The following is a 19,055-nucleotide window of genomic DNA, read 5'->3' on the forward strand; positions in this document are numbered from 1 at the left end:
CATACTCGGGGTACAGAGTTGTCCTCCGTCTCTTCGCAGCCTAGAGCTCGACCTCCGGTTAGTGCTTCCATGTACTTTTCATTGATCAAGATTGAATTTTTCATTGATTAAGTGTAGTAGACAGAGGACCTCTCCACTTCTCTCACTACACATGACATAAGTTCAACTGCTCTGTGCCTTCATCTAGGAGCCCGATCGCTTAGCCTTCGTCTCTCATGCGTGTGTGCGCCTCTGCTCGACACCTCCAAAGGCTTTCCCCCACACACTCTCTCGATCGATCTCTCGATCCCTCGGTCGCATGGCTTGGTGAGTCTTTTGGAACCGCTCGGGAACCGAACCGGACCAATGGTCCGGTCCGGTTTCCGGTTCCGAGGGTGGCTGGTCCAGTCCGCGGTTCCAAAGAGTGAGAACCGAGACCACCGGTCCAGTTCTCCATTTTTTATGGGAACCGGACCAGATCGGAAACCGCTCACCCCTAGTTGGCACGTATCATCCAACTCAATAATTTAACGGTAAAATTTGACGAAAACTAACTGGAGATAAATTTATTACGGATGTATCAATTTGAGATTTTTAAAATTAAAAAATTACTTTATGGTAAATTTGTCATATGTGTATTAGTTTGGGGTTCTTCTTTATATTAACTCTAGATTCTTTGCCTAAAATGTTGCCTTTGGACTAATTTCTTAAGATTTAAGAGGAAAACGATTTGTGCTTCTCCCTAAAAATAGCCACCACCCAGGCAAAAATTATGCACCTGAGTATATACTTTTTTTTTCTGACAAAGAAAAGTATATAATCTAATTTTGACAAAAAATAAGCATATAATCTAATCTACAGCCTACAATCTATGTCTATATTCCATAGTTATAAACATAAACGACAGGTTTTGGTCGTTAGGCAATTAATGCTTGATTGATTTTGCACTTAGATAGGTCGATTTGTCTTATATTATTGGTAGAAGAAATATAATTTAACATGCATAATTATCTATAGTTGATAAATATACTAAGTGTTTTTTGGTTTGTACAGAATAATACTGATGATGATGACGAGGACGAGGACGACAACGGTGATGACGGTCATAATAACTTAAAATGTGAGTTTTCGCGCATTAATGCTGTCCATTCCATTAGAAGGTAACAGTGATAATAGCCTATATTACTAAAGGCGAGCTTGGACAATACTTTAGTCTATTGATTATTCAGATCATTGCCGAAAGAGAATTTAACTATAACTTTCATCAACTCTATACAATATTTTAGTCAAGTTGTCCAAAATTAGATAAAGGAAATTGTCATTTTGAAAATTTATGAATTATAATTCACCTACATAGTCACTCATTTAGTCGCCCCGTAACTGTAATATTTACCCGTGCCGGTGTGAAAAATAGCTTTGTGGGATGAAAAGCACAAGAGGGTACCCAGAAGAACATAAGGGAAAAATACTGAATCAACTATGGATATAAGAACCTTTGCTCTTGTTATTTCACCAATATGCATTTGAGATAATCATACACCAGAAGCCAAAATCTTTTCAATGATACAACATGGAACAAACAACCTGACCTAGAGACATCACCACAGAGTCAAGTCACCTTAGAAACCCACTCATATGTACAGAAAAGAAGATTGCTACTGTAGAAATTTTGGAAGAGGGCAAAACTATACACATCCCTTCAGGCCCTAACTAATATTCAATTCCCTCTTCAGCTTCAGTCAAGCTCTCATCATTTTCATTTAACAAGTAGTCACATAGCTCCAAAAGCTGATCCGCAAGCGGAGGAATCCCAGGATAGCGCCCATCATTATATTTGTGAGCATTGAAGGTGATCTGCCACACGTCATGCCTAAAATCCTCGCGGTTCTTATACTCCATCCTCCTTACCTTCTCCCTGATAGTGGACAGATCCATTGGCTTATCAATGATGTCCAGATAGTCTGGAGCCTCTTTCTTAGTGACAGGTTTCAAAAAGAGATAAGAAACCTCCTGCCTGCCCCTTAGTGTCTCCACTATGCGCTCCAAGATGTTCGCCAATCCAACCTGGAATAAGTTCAACATTAAATTATGCACGCAGAAAACTGAGTCACGTAATGCATGGACTATGCTCCACATGAAAATCAGTATATCCAATTGGAAAGGGATTATCAGACCAGCAAAGTGAACCAAAGATTTCGCGTTCACTGGAACACAGCAATAAAGAGCAATTATCAAATTATCAAGTAAATTGCCACCAGATGAATTCCATCCCAAACCTAATCCAAGCCACTCATGGATGGCATCAAGTGGTCAATGCAGTTGCTAGAGATTGCTCATACTCATGACAGAAGTACTAAATCTACAGCCTCAATATGAAATAGCTATTGCTAACTGTCATGCTATAGAACATCCATTAAAGTGAAATATAATTACCAGCAACAGTAGTTAAGCAACGGACTCAACAGAAATGAAAATCAGGTATAAAACAGCAGAATGAGTACCTCCCCGCCTCTGCGACGCTTCGTAGGTAGTGCATAGTCTGCACTTAATTTTCCAGGCTCAATAAGAGGCTTCCTCTTTGCTGTCCGGTCCCTTTCCAGCATCCTTTTATCATTTCTTCTAGCCCTATAGTCTTCTAGGTACTCATCTCTCGTTTCAACCTTTTTCATCTTCTTCTGTTTCTTCTTTGCTTTCTGGCGCTCTTCCTCTTCCCTCTCCCGTCTTAATGACACTTCGTATCTTTCTATCTCAGCTAACCTTTCTCTCTCTTCTAACATTCTGATTTCTTCCATATACTGCCTCTTCGTCCTTTCTTCTCTCAATCTCTCCATATTTCTCCTCTTCTCTTCTTCTTCCCACCATCTTTTATCTTCCCGAGATTTCTTCTTTGATGACGACTCCGTAAAATAAGTGTTCTCTTGCGTTCTGGATCTCTCAAAATCCGACAGTTCAACTATTTTCTTCGTCTTTCTGTGCTCAAAATCAGTACTTCCTTCCTGACTGGCCTGGTCCAGGTCAATAATTTCTTTTGGCCTTTTGATAATTAATTTTTTGTGAGATTGTTCCTTTTCAATATCTGCCGGTGGCCGTATGACAATAGATGGCCTATGAGGCTCAATTTGTGCTTTATCTGTATCCACTGGTGGCCGAAATACAATAGAGGTCTTCTGGGCTTCTGGATGGACTCTATCAGCATCAGTTGGACGGCGTATCACAATAGAAGATTTATGGGATTCTAGTTGTACATCTGCTGGTTTTGTTTTGCTGGAGATAACTATCTTATTGACCTTCACAGCAGACTTGCTCCCAGCATCGACAATAGACATTGCCACTTGGTCTGAACTTTGGGTAGAACCCAGAGTGATGTCATCAGAAGGCTTGTCAACCAATCCGCATGTGAGCTTCAAAGAGTGAACTTTTGTTTTGGAGCCAGACTTCTGACCTTCAGTTGCTTCTGCCAGAGAAATTTTTGTTGCACTCTTAGGCATAATCTTCTTTGTCATAGATTTCTGTTGGGGAAGACTAGCAGGATCAACTAAACTTGACTTCCCCAATGCTTTATCGGGATCAATGGCTTCTGTCTGTGAATCGAGATCCTCTCCGTACCTGGGGCAATTTTTGTTGGTTCTCATGTGTCCAAGCTGGACAAAAGAGAGACAAACATTATGACATTATCACACAACATTAATTTTCCACAATGGTTGAAGTCACAGACCTGTCCACAGGCCCCGCAGACGAAACTCTCTCTGGCTGATTTCTTCTCCTTAAAGATCTAACCCAAATTGGAAAACCAAATTAGACAGGAAGCAAAACAGGAGAACACACAGTGAAGCAGTAGTGTCTTACAATAGATATAACATGCGCTGTAGAAAGAAGAATCAAGGTTCACCCTCACACATATAGAAACACACATCCTGATGTGGCATATGACTGCCGAACTATTGACTCTAAAGATTGATTTTTCATGGACATATCAGGCAGGAATTTCATATGTTGCAGAAGCAAGAAATAGCAAATGCACTAAAGCTAGATGTGTTGCAATTGTGTTGGGTGTCAGAGGCCGACTTTTTAGCCTATCTTTCTTAGATATAATACAAGAAGTACATGTAATATGATAATTTAGTTATGCATGTTTATAGATTATTGCAAATGGGAGAGTAATATGTTATCTCTAATAAATGAAATGAAGCCAAAGGTAAACACCAACGATCCATCAACATCAACATCACCTTTATCCCAAACGTAAACATCAACGATCCATACACAGGGAAAAAGGAGATCTGCTCTGCTCACTTAATATTCAATAAATGAAGCATATGGATGCAAATTTTGTATATGGGGTGGCTTCTACCTGAGGCCTCTTTGAATATAGGGGCAGTACGCCCTTAATACCTTCTTAAAAAAATCTTATCTATCATTCAGAAAAATTATGCCCTAGATTAGATAAAAAGTACATTCATTATCTTGGGCAATCTAACAGCGAAAATAAAAAGAAGAAACCACCCCATTCCCTCAACAATCTTGCTTCCACTGCCCCTTGACCTGCTGCCTTGGCAGATTCTTCTATCCGATCTAACAATTACACATGAAGACTGCTATCAGTCCGAAAATGTTACATAATCAGGACACACATACTTCAAATTAGTAAATATTTCCTATTAGACATAGGTAGGTTTCTTCTATTGTGGACTTCAAAGTGTATGACAAGTGTTCTACTACTTTTTAATAATTTTATTAGTGCCCAAGGGAATTTCTAAATGAGAACTTCTCCCCAAAGGCTATAATGTTTACGGGGATAGCGTCTTATCCAAGTGCAATGGCAACTAGCAACAATCTGCAAAAAAACAAGATGGCAATGGGCACTCTTGCAAAAACAGATAAGACATCTTTTCCTGTCATAAGCGCAATCAAAGATTCAGTGGATTACGATCATGAAAGCGATAGAACAAATAAGTTGACTTGCCTTCATTCCGTCACCCAATATTTTAATCTTCTTAGCTTTCACCTTCGTTGGGAAGTTCTTTTTTGCTAGCGGAGTTTCCACCTGCCAAAAGATTCATCAATCAAACCAATTCATGTGGAAAGGTTAACTCAAACTATGGGTAGGAAGAATTGACAAGGTGTTAAAGAAAATGATCCATCAAAAGATGGGCTACGAATAAGGTCAAACTTTAAGACTCTTGCTCACATCTTCTTGATCACCATTAATACTCTGTTTTGAACCTTCACCAGCAACTGAGCTTGATACTTGCTTCACTACTTTCTTTGGTTTCTTGACGCGCTCTCCTTTCTCAGAAACAAAAACAGGTCGTGAGACTGGAGCAGGGCCAATTTCCTTCCGTACAGGTCCAATCTTTTCTTTCTTTAACAATTCCATCTCATCATCTGCATACCACTATTCAATCAGAAGGCTACATCTGTACCCAACATATTCTCTAGAGAAACCATGTCGCATGAGCTAGTTATCAAAGAACACCCTAAATTTTATTAGTCAGAACTAAGAAAGTTTGTTCTCAATGAATGCTACAAATAAGAACTCATGAGGCACCAACATGCTGCAGAGGCATCCAAGAAATTGAAGATGGCGCAGGGAAGATTGATCTTTCTTAAATCTAGGTAGAAGATCTCCACTCATTAGCTCTGGTTCACGGCTAAACGTTGTAGGCCTAAGCACAGTTGTAACTCTTGGAGTCAGACCAGTAGGGGAGGAATCCTCTTAAGCAGGGGAATGCGACTATTGACAACATGGCTGCTGACGAGATGAAGTAAAATCGGGAGGTGGGTGACCAGTAGTGAAGGAGTTCCCACCCGGAAGGGGACAAGGTCAAAATCCTACTACTGCTGGCCAAGATCTTCTTTCCTAAACTAATTGCCCTACATCTCGAGGTAGGAATCCTATCGAATGCTACTACTGTCAGCAGCCAATTGAGTTGATAAGCATGGGCATGGATAGAAGCAAGCCTTTACTAGCTACTTCTGGGAGCTTATTCATTTTAAGTTAATAATCAGCTAAGTGCATCATCATCTTGTAAGCATCAAATGTAAAAGCGTATTTTCTATATAATGAGCAATTTGTAACTAGTAACAAACAAACATGATACCATCCATGAGCATCTTGCATAATTCAAGGGCCTCAGCGGCTTCATCTTGAACCTTTTCCTCAGCCTCAACCATGGATGAATGCCTCCTCATTTTTAGTCCCTTGCCAACATCAGATCTATCATGCTTGTGTTCATTAATTGCTTCATCGCCTTCAAATTCTTCTGCATCAAGCAAATTTTCTAGGTCCCCTGCAAAGGAATCTAGGTCACTGTTGGATTCTGAATCGCTAGCACCTTCATCACCATCAATAGCTGTAAGAGACTGGAGTTGTCGATCCCAAATTTCCTGACATTTTTCTCGGGTTTGCTGCTGCAACTGAATAAACGACATTCTCTGACCACGTGCATATTTGCTAATGGTCGTAGGGTCAACCTTAACTCCAGAAGCAGCTTGTTCACTAGAAAGTTCACGAATCATCGCTATCCGATGCCACCTAGTCTGCTTAGCTATAATTTCATCAGGTACGTTGAATTTTAGAAGAACCTGTAATTCAGAAAGTAGTAAAACCTTAGAAGCACCAAGGAATATTCAACCAGGACATAGGGAAACGTAGTATAATTCGACTAGACAGAAGCACACACAAACTTGAATCAATTACTATTTAAAGATTTCTCAAGAGGTGTCTTTTCTCCAATGAAATTTGCGGGACATTTTAGTGAATGGCGCAATACTGAAGGGAAATACAAGTCACCTAGTAAGCATACCCAATTGCCTCCAGTACCCAGCAAATAAAGACGATCATGACAAACCAAAATAAGGAAGGATTCGGGTAAATCCATAACAAAAGCATGAAAACGTCTTCAATGCAAAGGGTTCAAATGCTTCATCTCAATTTGTCACCAAGCATACAAACCTCTCGTGCAGCTTCCATGCTTAGTCTACGTAGATCAGCATCTGTGCCAGTAACTGTGGAACCTCCACGAGCAGCAGCTGCTTTTTTCTTTGTCATTGCACTCGACATTGGTGCCTTTGGTGCAGCACGAACATAACTAAAACCAAGACCCCGACCAGATGGATCGCCAACACCAGAGATTTCCAAACGCTCAAGATTTTCTCGAACCTGAAGAGGTGACCAATAGATGACAGGTAAAATTAGAAAAGAACAAAAAAAAGACAGAAAAGTGAGTAAAGTGCTCCTGAGCCCCAAAAGTGTAATGAAAAAAGCAGATGAGTGCACCCAGGTCACAGGCTGCAGAAAAGGAAGGACAAAAGCCTTTCGTATATTTCATATTTTGCAGAAAGTAACCTGGTTTGTACAGGCAACAAAGTTGCTACTCAAGTTCCATGGAGTAATTTGCAGTTCCCTCTCAATGTGTGACGCAGCAGCAAGGGCAATTGCCTCATTAGGAAGCTGACTCATTGCCGATGCAATTCCAGTTGGATGCATAAGCTTCGTAATTCCTAAATGTTTTAGCCTGTAAAGACCAGCCTGCATACTTTCATATGCACAGACCTAACACCAAAATGGAGGAGAAAATCAATACATCTGGAGCAGTTGATTTCATAAGGAAAATTTACGAGGGGTGGTTAATGCAGTGTTATAGTACTGTACAGTCATGAGCTACAATCATTCGCACACTTGTCTAACTTCCGAGTGCAGATGAAAGACGAAGTGGTTGATCAGTATAGGACACATCAATGGCCAAAAATAATTGAAATACAGGTCACATGTGTAATATTCACACAAAACAGTTTGCACATCATGAAGTTCAAGAAGGTGCTAAAAACACACGGACTCATGAACAATTAGATAGAATTATGCCAAGTGCCAACAAGCTTCAACCAAAAAAATAGTCTAGCCTCACTTATCCAACTTTCTCAACATCAAATAGCAGTTAGGAAGGCTTCCATTTTGATCTAACTATGAGATATGTGGTGCAGATGCCGGCAAATGTTTCAAACTAGATGGCATAAATAAAGATGGGATGCCTGTATATGTGACTTAGAGATCAATTTAGATGAGACTCGTCTATTCACATTTATATCAGTTGAAATAAACAAAAAACCCTTCAGTTACTGAGCACACTTTTTCAGATACTATATTCATGAATTCAGTTCAGTCACTCCACAAAGAACGGAAGCTTGGATGGTGGACCTCCGATCATAATCTATCTGTTACTTACTGTCCACCAGCATAAGATACATCTCCCCACTAGCAAATAATTCACAAATCTAACCCGACCATCAGGCTAAAAGTTCTGCTGATAGATGAACTTATCTTACGGTTCTGGTTAAAACTCACTATATCTCTGTTAACATGCTTTTTCACCATCTCTTTCTACTCAATCTTATGCATGAACTTCAAAGATGCAAACTCAAACACATCATTCGCTTCGAGGGAAACAGAGAAAATGACTCTTACCTTATCTGGTGGCACTAATTTTCTCAATGCTTCTTCTGATGGAATGTGGAAATTGGGCCTCATTTTCCAAATCCATTCCCCATTGGGACCCCTCTGTCATGTTCATGCATAAAAAAAGGACTACAGTCAGGGAAGAAGCTGCAACTTCAAAATACAGCAGCAGCAGGAAAAAGAGCCCAAATTAAGCAAGCATATAACTCTATAATGGACAAACCATAAATAAACTAACAAAGTTGGAGTATTCCAAAGTTCTCGTATTGATGCAAAACTACCTTTAACTCGGCACATGCATGCTTTTTCAATCTATTACGGAGAAAGGCTTCAGACAGGTATGGGAACTGTGAGGACAACTCATCTGTCCGGACATAAGGAGCTACGCCGCGTTTTTTAAGGGCACGAAACTGTCGAAACATGTAAACCAGTACTCTCTTCATGAGAAAAGATTGAAGGTCTTTTGTTCCTGGAGACATAACTTCCATGAGAGGCTCCTGCAAGTGTGGGAACAAGATCAGATCACCAACATCAGTCTTCGCCATCTTCCACGAACCCTATTGTCTAGATGCAATTTTAGTAAATAAAGCAACCTACTGTGCGACAAATTCAAGGAGATGGAAGATTGTTTCACAAGCAACATTCATCAACAGTCTATTTGTAACCACATCAAATAGAGATTCTACCTTCAAAAGCTCTTCTATTCCTTCCTTTCCATGCTAAAGATGAGCGAATAAAAAAAGACTTAGCAAGGCCCACATTGATGCAATTTGTCTTCTGTGTTTTACAATACAGAAAGTTACATGCGTTTGAAATTTCTAAGAACATTTAGCTCAGTTTTCTTTTCTTACTCACACAGTACATCTATTCGCCACTAACATTCCAAAACAATTGCACTCCCAGTTAGCTTCCTCTAAAATTAAAGGCAGCGTCATATAGAATTTGCCTCCTCAAGATAGCTATCCAGAAACGTAGCTTGATTGTCCTATACAATGTGCTAAATAGCAATCTTAGGTACTTATAATCTTAAAACCTCTCCCAGCTCTTCCCCCGTAATCACCAATTGAACAGCCGACAAAATTCCCCTGCCACTTGCCTTTTCTCCATAAATGAATTATTTTGAAATATGGCACTCTTAACATCTCATCATCCATAAGTTTGCACTGAACCATTTCCATTATTCTATCTTACCCTTTTCAACATTACAATCAAGTCAAACAAATATCTTCGAACTATCCAAAGAAAACGAGCACAAAAGACTCAGAAAATAGGAACCACTAAATCTAAAGAGTAGTCAAGGATAAACATTAAACTGGTAAAAGGAGACTATAGTGACATGCCTTCGACATTCATCATGTGTAGAACACATGACCAAACTCATTGCCATGCTGTCAAAATGTGAATACAAATTTTTTAAGGCTTGCATTTGCAGATAAATCTCTGGCCCTGCTTTTGAGTGTCTGAGACATGATTTTAACACAGTCCAATGTGATCTTTAAAAACACACATATAATCTGATTTGTGCAGAGACCTTCAAACTTTTCTATAGCAAATTCACTTAATTACAGTGTATAGAACCAGTACCAAAGTCATATTCAGCCAGTAAACCTCAAAAGCACATCAGCACATCATATTCATCTCAAGAAAAAGTGAATATGCTAGAAACAATTATATCTACCTCATTTTAAGTCCAAGAATGATTAGAAAGAAAGACCATCATGACTATAATTATCAAAAGAAGCACCCAAGAAAGAGGATTATTAATATTTAGGACAGACCTGTTGTCCGACAACATTAATCTTGTCGATCCTTCTAACAGAAAGCTTCCCTTTCGCAGAGCGAATCAAAAGATAGTCGGTTGAGGACACCTTGTGAGGAAATACAGGTGCTCTATACATGTTTGTTTCAAGAGATGACTGTGCACAGCCAGGTTTTATGTCTCCAAGGAAAGGTGATTTATCAGTAGAATCCAGTACCATCACATTCCCCAAACTCCTGTTTTCACTACGTAAAAAGATGCCATTTTGATCACTTGGGGCTGTTTTCTGATAGTATGTGCAAAGTCTTGCACCCATCCCTGGATTGCTCAGCAATAGGGGTCTTTCCTCACAATACCTACATTTTCGCTCAGAGAAGCACCACTTTAGAACGTCAATCACCAAAAGTGTCAGAATATGCATGTGCAGGCGCACGCGCACGCGCACGAGAGAGAGAGAGAGAGAGAGAGAGCATGGATATGGTTTTAAACGGAAGGAGAATGGTTTCAAGGGAACTCTTTTATATGAAAAAGACTTCCTTCATTTGCAGCCATGGAAAAGCATAGCATCAATAATTAAACAGTGGGTCGAATAAAAGAAAATGGGGTAAAAGACAAATGCATTTTCCCATTTAAATACTAGCTTTCAGTCACTTACTCCATTAGAAACACATGGCCATCTTTCACAGAGAGCTCAGATTTCTTCTTGAATGCACCAGGAGGACGCAGAGACTTATTTTCACCAGGAATCTTCTGTGCCCTTGGCAGCAAATGTAAATTTGTACGTACAATATGTATCAAGGAGTTTGGCTGGACATTTTGATCAGCAAGAGATTTATGATCTTCAAGTTCATTTCCACGGTAAAAGATCTTCACTGGTTCAGATAATTTGAAATCTGTAAGAAAAAAAACAAGCTCAATTTTTGCAAACAGAAAGACATTTGCAAGATGAATATTGGGTTAAATTCTCAACCCTCAATAAAGATAATGTCGGAGAGATTAAAACCTAGCTTCTTTGAAGCCTTTGTCTTAATTGACGAGATAGTCTCCTCAGCGTCAACATGTAGTTTACTTCCTTTGCCCCCTAAGCTCTTTACTATAATCTTCATTGGCCCTTGAGTAGATAGCTTCCCTTGCTCCTTAACTGCCACCTCATTGTCGTATGGATACCAAAGAGCTTTAGGTCGATGAAAATGGGCTACATCTTTACTGCAAACACCAAGATGTGAATCTCCAAGTTAACAGGAAACGTTAACACAACAAACATGACACTGACCATATGCAATCACATTGAATGGACAGATGGATCTTAGACATGCATCAAACAAACAACTGACAGCCTCATTTAGGAGATAATTTGGAGCAGAAGTCTTCAAGAAAGGTAAATTACGGTAAGCGCAATTGAACAACCAACACTGAGAACTTACACACACTACTCCTGGATTAGGCATCCGCATCAATCAAGGCTAATAACTTAAACTGCCCATAAAAGCTACTTTAAAAAAGGTTTGACAACATGAATGACAAAAAAAACTTATATATTTGAGAATCATTTTAGGGAGTGCAACAATGTAAAATTTATAGTTTCCAGAAAAGGAAAAGAATGAGTATAATGGAAATAAAGAAACAGGTATCCACTCACACAAGACCTCCCATTTAGATCGGGCTGGGCATTACAACATTAGACAACAGGTCATATTAAAGAAAAGTAGAGATAATGAATTGACCTACAGATATCTGTGCCATCAGCGAAAGACCTAGCTTTTGGTTCAAGAAAAGCTTCAGCAAGGCAAGATCAGGACAAATAGTCGGATAACCTATTCAAGAACTCCCTACTAAAAAAAAGGACAGGACAAAGGACTCATGTCTGTTTAAATCTCTGAAAACGGCTCAATAAAATCCCAGTATGGATAAGTATCTTGATACTGCATGCAAAACAATCATATGATGTTGCATTAAGAAGAAATACACCAGACCCAAGGAATCCTTATGAAAGGATAGCAACTCATTCTTACTTGCTCAACTTTAGTTTCATCGTCTCCAACTTAAGGGCAGGTGCTGAATGATATACTTCACCACCATAAGCAATGCGTTTTTCGGAGCTAGTATTAAGCTGCTGAGACGTTTTCCTGTTTGAATAGAAAATGTCATTGGCAATGTCAAACTCCCAACTAGAGAGTCTACCATGACTGATCAGCTGAAGAGAATCATGACTAATGGGTTCTGGAGATCGAGTCATCACCATAGCCCCTGCATGAAGCCAAAAATTGTTACCATCCTTGTCATTTAAAACCTCAAAAAGCATACGTCCATCTTGGAGATCAAAAATTAGCTTTGGTTTTGCAATTGAAACATTAGGCTCCCAGCTTATCTCGTCGACCCAGGACCCATCCAGAATGTGTTTATTCTGCAACGAGATTTTGCTAAATTGTGTTAAAGCATCATGCCGAAGTTGCTCTTCTGTGCTTTTATCCTCCAAACCATCTCCAAGGCAAAATTTATCCATTTCCAAATGAGATTCTAATCTCAAAAGTTGGGGATGGAATTCCTTTTTGGAAAATACAAGATTGGAACATCTCAATGTACTGTTTGATCCCGCGGAAACCAAAGTAGCGGGACACCCGAATCCATCTGTCTTCTCAATTTGGGCTATTTGATGCCCTAATTTAAGATTTTCTGATCCAATCTGTAGCTCAGAAACTCCATCGACAGAGTGTCCTAAATCAGCTCTGCTTAGGTCATGGTTTTCTGCAGAATTGTCAGGGCTTAGAGGACAACTATCCCAGAGGATGCTATTTTCCCAGTCTTGCTGACCAAGAGGATAGAAATTAGGACTTTGAGGCAACTGCCAAACTGTAGAGAAATCTGTTGGTAAATCCTCTTTCATAGGTCCTCCACTAAGAAAAATGTCCTCATCAGCTCTCAGAGGAAATCTGCCTTCACCGTTCCCAGCACCATATTTTTCATACCGTGTATCACCGTCGGTATTTCCCACGATATCATCTTGAACTTCTTGTACCAGTTTAATGGATGAAAAACCCTGACTCAAACCTCTTAAGAAAGCCTCTTCATCTTCTTCCACGGCATGAGAAGCATCTGTAGACTTAAACCTCTCTGAAAGGAGGTGGAAGAAATTCAGAAGAAAATGTGAAACCAAAATCACTTCCAACCCTAATCTAAGAGCAAGCATTAAAGACAAAACAGAGAGTTTATGAGGGAAAGGAAGAAAGACTTCTAACAAAGAAAGGAATCAACCTCCCAGCCTTAATGAAGAGAAAGCACGAAAACAAACTGTTCCTCAAGGACCATGTTTAATACCACCATGAGAGTGTTTCACTATTCTTTTGTACTGAAGCTGCAGCGGTTTCTCAAAACTCACCTATTTTTCCTTCTAGACACCCCCCCCGCGGTCTTCTCTTTTCTCCCTTCTAGAAGAAGTATTAAGTATTCGTACTTTCGTCTGCTTACTTGCAAAACGTAAATGCTGCAGGCCTTTAGCTCCTCTACACATTCTTTCATGTACCACCAGAAGAGGTGATTAAGATATATGTCTCCTCCAAGAACGAACACATAAATAGGATATGATCTATCATAGTCTACAGCACTCCAAAAGTCTAAAGAGCAGCACCAACAATGTTTTAAGTTGCTTTGCAGTTCCCATTGAGATCGGCATTTATAGAAACAGACAGAACAATGTTGGAGTGGCCATGGCCGCAAGCTACTACTCTTTCTGTAATTGAATAGCTTTGAGCTGCTTATATCTTGTTTTTTATAGTACCTTTTTCTCTATGTAATACTTTCACGATGCATTGGTTTTCAAGTTTTCTCCTACAATTTATCACATGGTGCACATTTAGCCAGAGCGAAATAAACAACATGAAGGAATCAAGGGACATGCATCAGAGAACAGAGATAAATCTTTAAGAAAGGTCACAGATGCTTCTCTTCCGATTCTTTCTAGATTTTCCTTCTGTTGTTCTTCTGCTATAGCCATTGAATATCATTCTTTTTGGTATTACTATTTATTACTGCCTTCTCTTTTGTTGGTAAGCATGCGTCCAGTATACAACTATCGGTTTCGTATTTGTGCTGCTTGGTGCCAAAAAGAGAAACATAACCAATAATTGGATATAGGACAATAATATTTATCGGAAATTGCATAAGGGGAATATTGGAGGAACAGATTACAACCTATCAGCAAAATACCTTTGTGGACCGTGGTCTTGTGATCCCTTCTGTAGCTTTTCTTTGAAAACTCATGTTTGCCAAATATTTGGGAAAACCGTAAAATGACCATTCCATTTTCAATACACAGAACTGGTAAAAGGGAAGAAGCTTTATCCTCCGTTGGTTCCTCATCAGCTTCAGCTATCTCCTGGTGTGTGCGTAAATAGTTCAGTTAAATATTACTTAACCAATAACAATATGCTGGGAAGCACAGGAGAACCCTTATGAGAGATGTTAGTAAAGCTACTTGACTGCAAAGCTTCTGTAATGCTTAATTCACGACATCAACAAGGCACCATTTAGAATAGAAGACTTATGATGTGCTTATTATAAAGGCGTTGCTCCAAAGAATCAATTTTTGGCTCAACAAAAAGAAAGAGACAAGAATTTGTGAAAGGAATGTGAGTATACACACGATACAAAAGTTCATCAATCACCACAATGAAAGAGATCCGAAGAGGAGTAGTCTCGTAATATGGAAGGAAAAACTTCAACTCTATCATAAGCAAATTAAACACCCAATCTGACCTGAAATTCTTCAAAAGAAGCAACTGGACTTTCATTCCGTGGAGAGGCATGGCATTGCTCATGCTCAGCGGATATACTGCCTTCAGAGAAAACTGCAGGACTTGTAGCCTGCACTTCTGAAGGAAGAATGCCATTATTACCAATCTTATTAGACAGGAAAGGTCAAGAATTGAGACAGGGACCATCCAAAAGGTTAAGACCCATTTGTTTAGTGAGCTTCTAAGTAATAAATGATGTGGTCTCAATCCAAAAAATTAACACTTCAGACATGATGTCAAGGCACCAGTATGTCTAAACAAAACCAATAACATTAGCAGTTCAGAAAATGTCAAGGCACCAGTATGTCCAGGTACCCTCCCGTAAGTAGCATCATCAAAATAGATAAACTGTTGGATATTATAGGTTTAGGGACTTTGTCATTTCTTAGTTTTCCTTTGGAATGGTACCCAATAACTATTTCCTGGAAACAACCCATGCTAATGTTGCATTTGAAATAAAAGTATGGTGCAAACAATGAACTCTTTGCTTTATTGTTCTTTCCGCAAGAAGCAAGGAACCAGAATATGAATCATCAAACTGATAAAAAATAAAATTCTCATTTTCTTACAACCTAGGCAATCAATCTATACCATTTGAATTAGCATTTCTAGCTTTTCTTTTAACGATCGGAATTCAGAAGTAGTGGTAAGCATTTAAAACGTCTATAGGTTCCAAAATTCATAGCAAACAGCTTCAGTTGTGTAATTTATACCATACTTGAAGAACTATGAAGAGAAAGATGTCTAATCAACTAGGAAAGGACAGCATAGACCAATGAACATGGAGCATACCTTCATGGTTGAACCCAAATGAATCACAGTGAGAACGAGCATCTTTATATAAAAAACTCAGAATGTGATATGGCTCATGGCAAACCTGATAAAGTAGTTTGTGTTGCATCTTCATCCACCACCTCCTGCTCTTTCTCATTTTCCTCATCCTCATCATAATTTTCATCGTCATAGACTGAAGCTCTACCATACAAAGTAGCAAAAGGAACTTTGGCAGACAAATAATCCTTCTCTGGAAACAAATTGTCTTCCTCGCTGGCAGCTTGGATCTCTGGACCCTCGTACTGCTCCTCAATATCTTCATAATCAACAGCATCTTCAGCCTTCTCATCGTAATCTGGTGGCAGAAGAACCCAAAAGAAATCAGAAGAAATGGCTCAAACTACACCAACATACATACAGATGAAGCTATAGGAGTCCTGGTCTACAGGACATATGCATAACAGACCGCAAAGTTAACAGAAAAGTTATTGCAATCGTGACAATAATATGAATTGTAAGGCCATTAAATGGCGCAAGCAAGCATTATGGGATACTATAACCATCACGGCAGAATAATTTATACAAAAATGTGCTTTTAATTGCCCAGACATTGTAAATTAAAAGGAGAAAAAGCACCCCTGCCAATTAAAATACACGACTAGGAAAAAAAAGGTCACATAAGCACAGGTTATCCCATTTAATGGGATGGGGATTCAACTGCCACAACTATTGATTCCCTGATGAATCTTCATCCAGTCAATTAGGAATAAGAACAATCATAAAGCATATTGGAGAAAAAAAAAATCAGTCAAGCAAGTTTCCAGATTGACTACATCACGAAAGCATCCCAAGCTGTAAGATCAACAGTGAGTTAGAACCACTGGTCCGACCAAAGTTCCGATTTTCGTAGTGTTGAAGATAGATCATATAATTTCTACATTAGTAACATGCGAAGCTATTTTGGTCAGAGATCCTTCAGAAACCATCTAATGACTTTGCAGTCATCAAATCAAACCAAGCAAAAAGGAAAAAAGAACAATCACCTTGTTCGGCAGCATCAACAGGCGTTCTTGGTGATTTTACAGACAACTGAAAATCGAGAGATTGTGAGCTCATTGAATTCATGATAACTTATATTGCAAGCATGATCAGCTAAGACAATAGAGTAAAACTCTCAGAATCCATTCCTAACAAAGCTTAAAAAAATTTATGCAAAGCATTAAAACCTCCATACATCAATATCAGCCAAAGATGGACCAAGCTTGTCAGCCAATGCTGCAAGATGCTCCTTTGCATCCTGCAATATAAAATAAATGTGATAAGCAGAACATACAGCATCCAGGAGCATTTTATACATGTGACATACAAACGAGAGGCTGTTATCTCTGACAAATTATTTCTAAGCAAGCACTAGAATAGCAACACTCTAACTGCGGCATTTGAGTTAAATCATTATCTTATGTTAGTAATGGCCCCATATGTGACACGCATAAAGTGCACAATAGTCATGAAAAAGCAGGTTTATGAGACACTAACTTACGTTTACCCCTATTATGCACAGAAAACATGCTTAACGGGAAGCTTGCTAATATTTGCATAGACGCCACAAGACCGAATATTTAGCTTTCCATTTGGTAATGAACCTAGAATTTAGCTGGTAAGAAACTATCCAACAAAATCTACTAAAGTCCACAGCCAGGAAGTTTGGATATCTAAAGCCGTCATTTGTCCAGAATGCACTCATGCAGCTCCGGATATTGATTTACACAGGATGTAAGGAGTATGACATAGAATACTGCAGCATTAAATTATTCCAGCTAGAGCACACTACAGTCCACCCAAAATTTTTCATGATTGGTCAAAAGAAAAGCTCCCAGCCACCTCTAAAAAGTTAAAAGCTCCACCCAGTAATCTTAGTGAGCTCAATTAAACCAGCATCAGACGCAAAAGCATAGATGCAATGCATTCTTAGGTAGACTGCCCACATTCAAAAGATATGAAGAGCATGAGAATGCAAAACTCGAAAGAAATCACCTCATCAAGGTAATCAACGTCAAGGTCGCCCGAGTTATCCACATTCCCAAACATAAACCCCAGAAAGCGGTTGCCACTCCCACCCTCTTCATATTCCTCCTCGTCTGTAATGTCATTTGAGGCAAATCATCATCTTACATGCAACAGAATTGCAAATATTCACCGGAAAAAAAAAAAAATCATTTCAAGATTAGCAGATAGTGCGAGCAAAGTTCACTTCTTTCACCAGACTACGGCGTATTTAACTTAGGTATTCGGCAGAAGCACTCGCATAAAACTCTGTCACGCAGTAATTCATATATCATGAAATTCGCATGAGCGGATACCTAATTAACAGTTAGAAACTCATTGTAGAAGTGCAGAATCAGCATACCATCATCTCGACTGTCTTCCGAACCATCGCCAGAATCATAACCCATCTTTACGATACCGAGGCCCTGATATAATGTGCCCGTAGCTCAGAGTTGTTTTCAGTGTTTTCAAGGGCCTGCTTGAATAAATTCTCTTCACCGTTTGTATTCCTCTCCCCGTCTCGATCGCCCACAGCTGATCAGCTGTGATGCAATCGCTGGAGGTTATTTCACATGTTCGCCGGCGACGTCAACGGCGATTCGTCGGAAGTGGCGACTGTGGAGCTCGTTTCTTACCTGGTGGGTGTCGAATCGAAGAGCACACAAGAGCCAGGGGCGTCGATCGCTGGCTTCGGCTGAGGAGGTGAAGAAGAAAGGGAGAGAGAACGGAGAAGATGACATTCGATATATAGAAGAGAAGAAACGGAAACACTATAAATGAAAGGAAGACAGAGGTTATAAACGTAAATTTGACAAAAGTTATTTCGATTTCAGAAATACCGAGTCTTATCTCTAAGATATATAACATTTTATTCATATTATGTATGTCAAATTCCATATCATCCGAAGTGAAAAAATATAATTAATCTAAATTATTCATGTCAAAAGATAATAACATAAACATTTTCACATGATTTTCATCTACTAAGAGTTTTTTCGGTATGAATAGATGAAGAATATGCACACTTTTTTTTATTATTTAAATTGATATTTTTAATAAATGTTGTATAGCTTAGACGTCAAGACTCTATTTATTTCGTGAAAAATAAATTATTTGAAAAAATTTTCTTCAAATAATTATTCGTATCGCTTGTAAAAATGAATTTAATAATGTATTTTCATCATTCGTGAAAATATTTGAAAATAAATTATTGCAGACAAAAAAAAAATTTATTGACTCATTATTTCAAACA

The 19,055-nt window shown here is 39.0% G+C and overlaps 1 protein-coding gene across 4 annotated transcripts; it reads right to left on the minus strand.

The window, feature by feature from the left end:
- Positions 1 to 1,466: 1,466 nt before the first annotated feature.
- On the minus strand, positions 1,467 to 18,306 carry LOC115747318 (transcription initiation factor TFIID subunit 1). Of its 4 annotated transcripts, none has more exons than XM_030683436.2 (21): positions 18,165 to 18,306; positions 17,792 to 17,895; positions 16,992 to 17,054; positions 16,801 to 16,846; positions 15,861 to 16,112; positions 14,946 to 15,061; positions 14,397 to 14,565; positions 12,206 to 13,304; positions 11,197 to 11,399; positions 10,849 to 11,086; positions 10,213 to 10,549; positions 8,716 to 8,931; positions 8,444 to 8,536; positions 7,328 to 7,534; positions 6,935 to 7,141; positions 6,081 to 6,564; positions 5,168 to 5,364; positions 4,943 to 5,023; positions 3,695 to 3,751; positions 2,481 to 3,620; positions 1,467 to 2,043 (listed from the first exon to the last, which is right to left on the minus strand). In XM_030683436.2, the coding sequence occupies exons 1-21, from the start codon at positions 18,208 to 18,210 to the stop codon at positions 1,690 to 1,692; spliced, it is 5,709 nt and encodes a 1,902-aa protein (XP_030539296.1). In that variant the 5' UTR covers positions 18,211 to 18,306; the 3' UTR covers positions 1,467 to 1,689. The 4 variants fall into 4 exon arrangements, with proteins under 4 accessions (XP_030539296.1, XP_048127953.1, XP_048127954.1 ...); XM_048271996.1 differs by having other exon boundaries at positions 14,382 to 14,565; XM_048271997.1 differs by having other exon boundaries at positions 14,382 to 14,565; positions 17,792 to 17,899; positions 18,165 to 18,296.
- Positions 18,307 to 19,055: the final 749 nt, after the last annotated feature.

This window comes from Rhodamnia argentea, chromosome 11 (genome assembly GCF_020921035.1).
Source record: "Rhodamnia argentea isolate NSW1041297 chromosome 11, ASM2092103v1, whole genome shotgun sequence".
In the NCBI taxonomy this organism is placed as follows: Eukaryota; Viridiplantae; Streptophyta; class Magnoliopsida; order Myrtales; family Myrtaceae; genus Rhodamnia; species Rhodamnia argentea.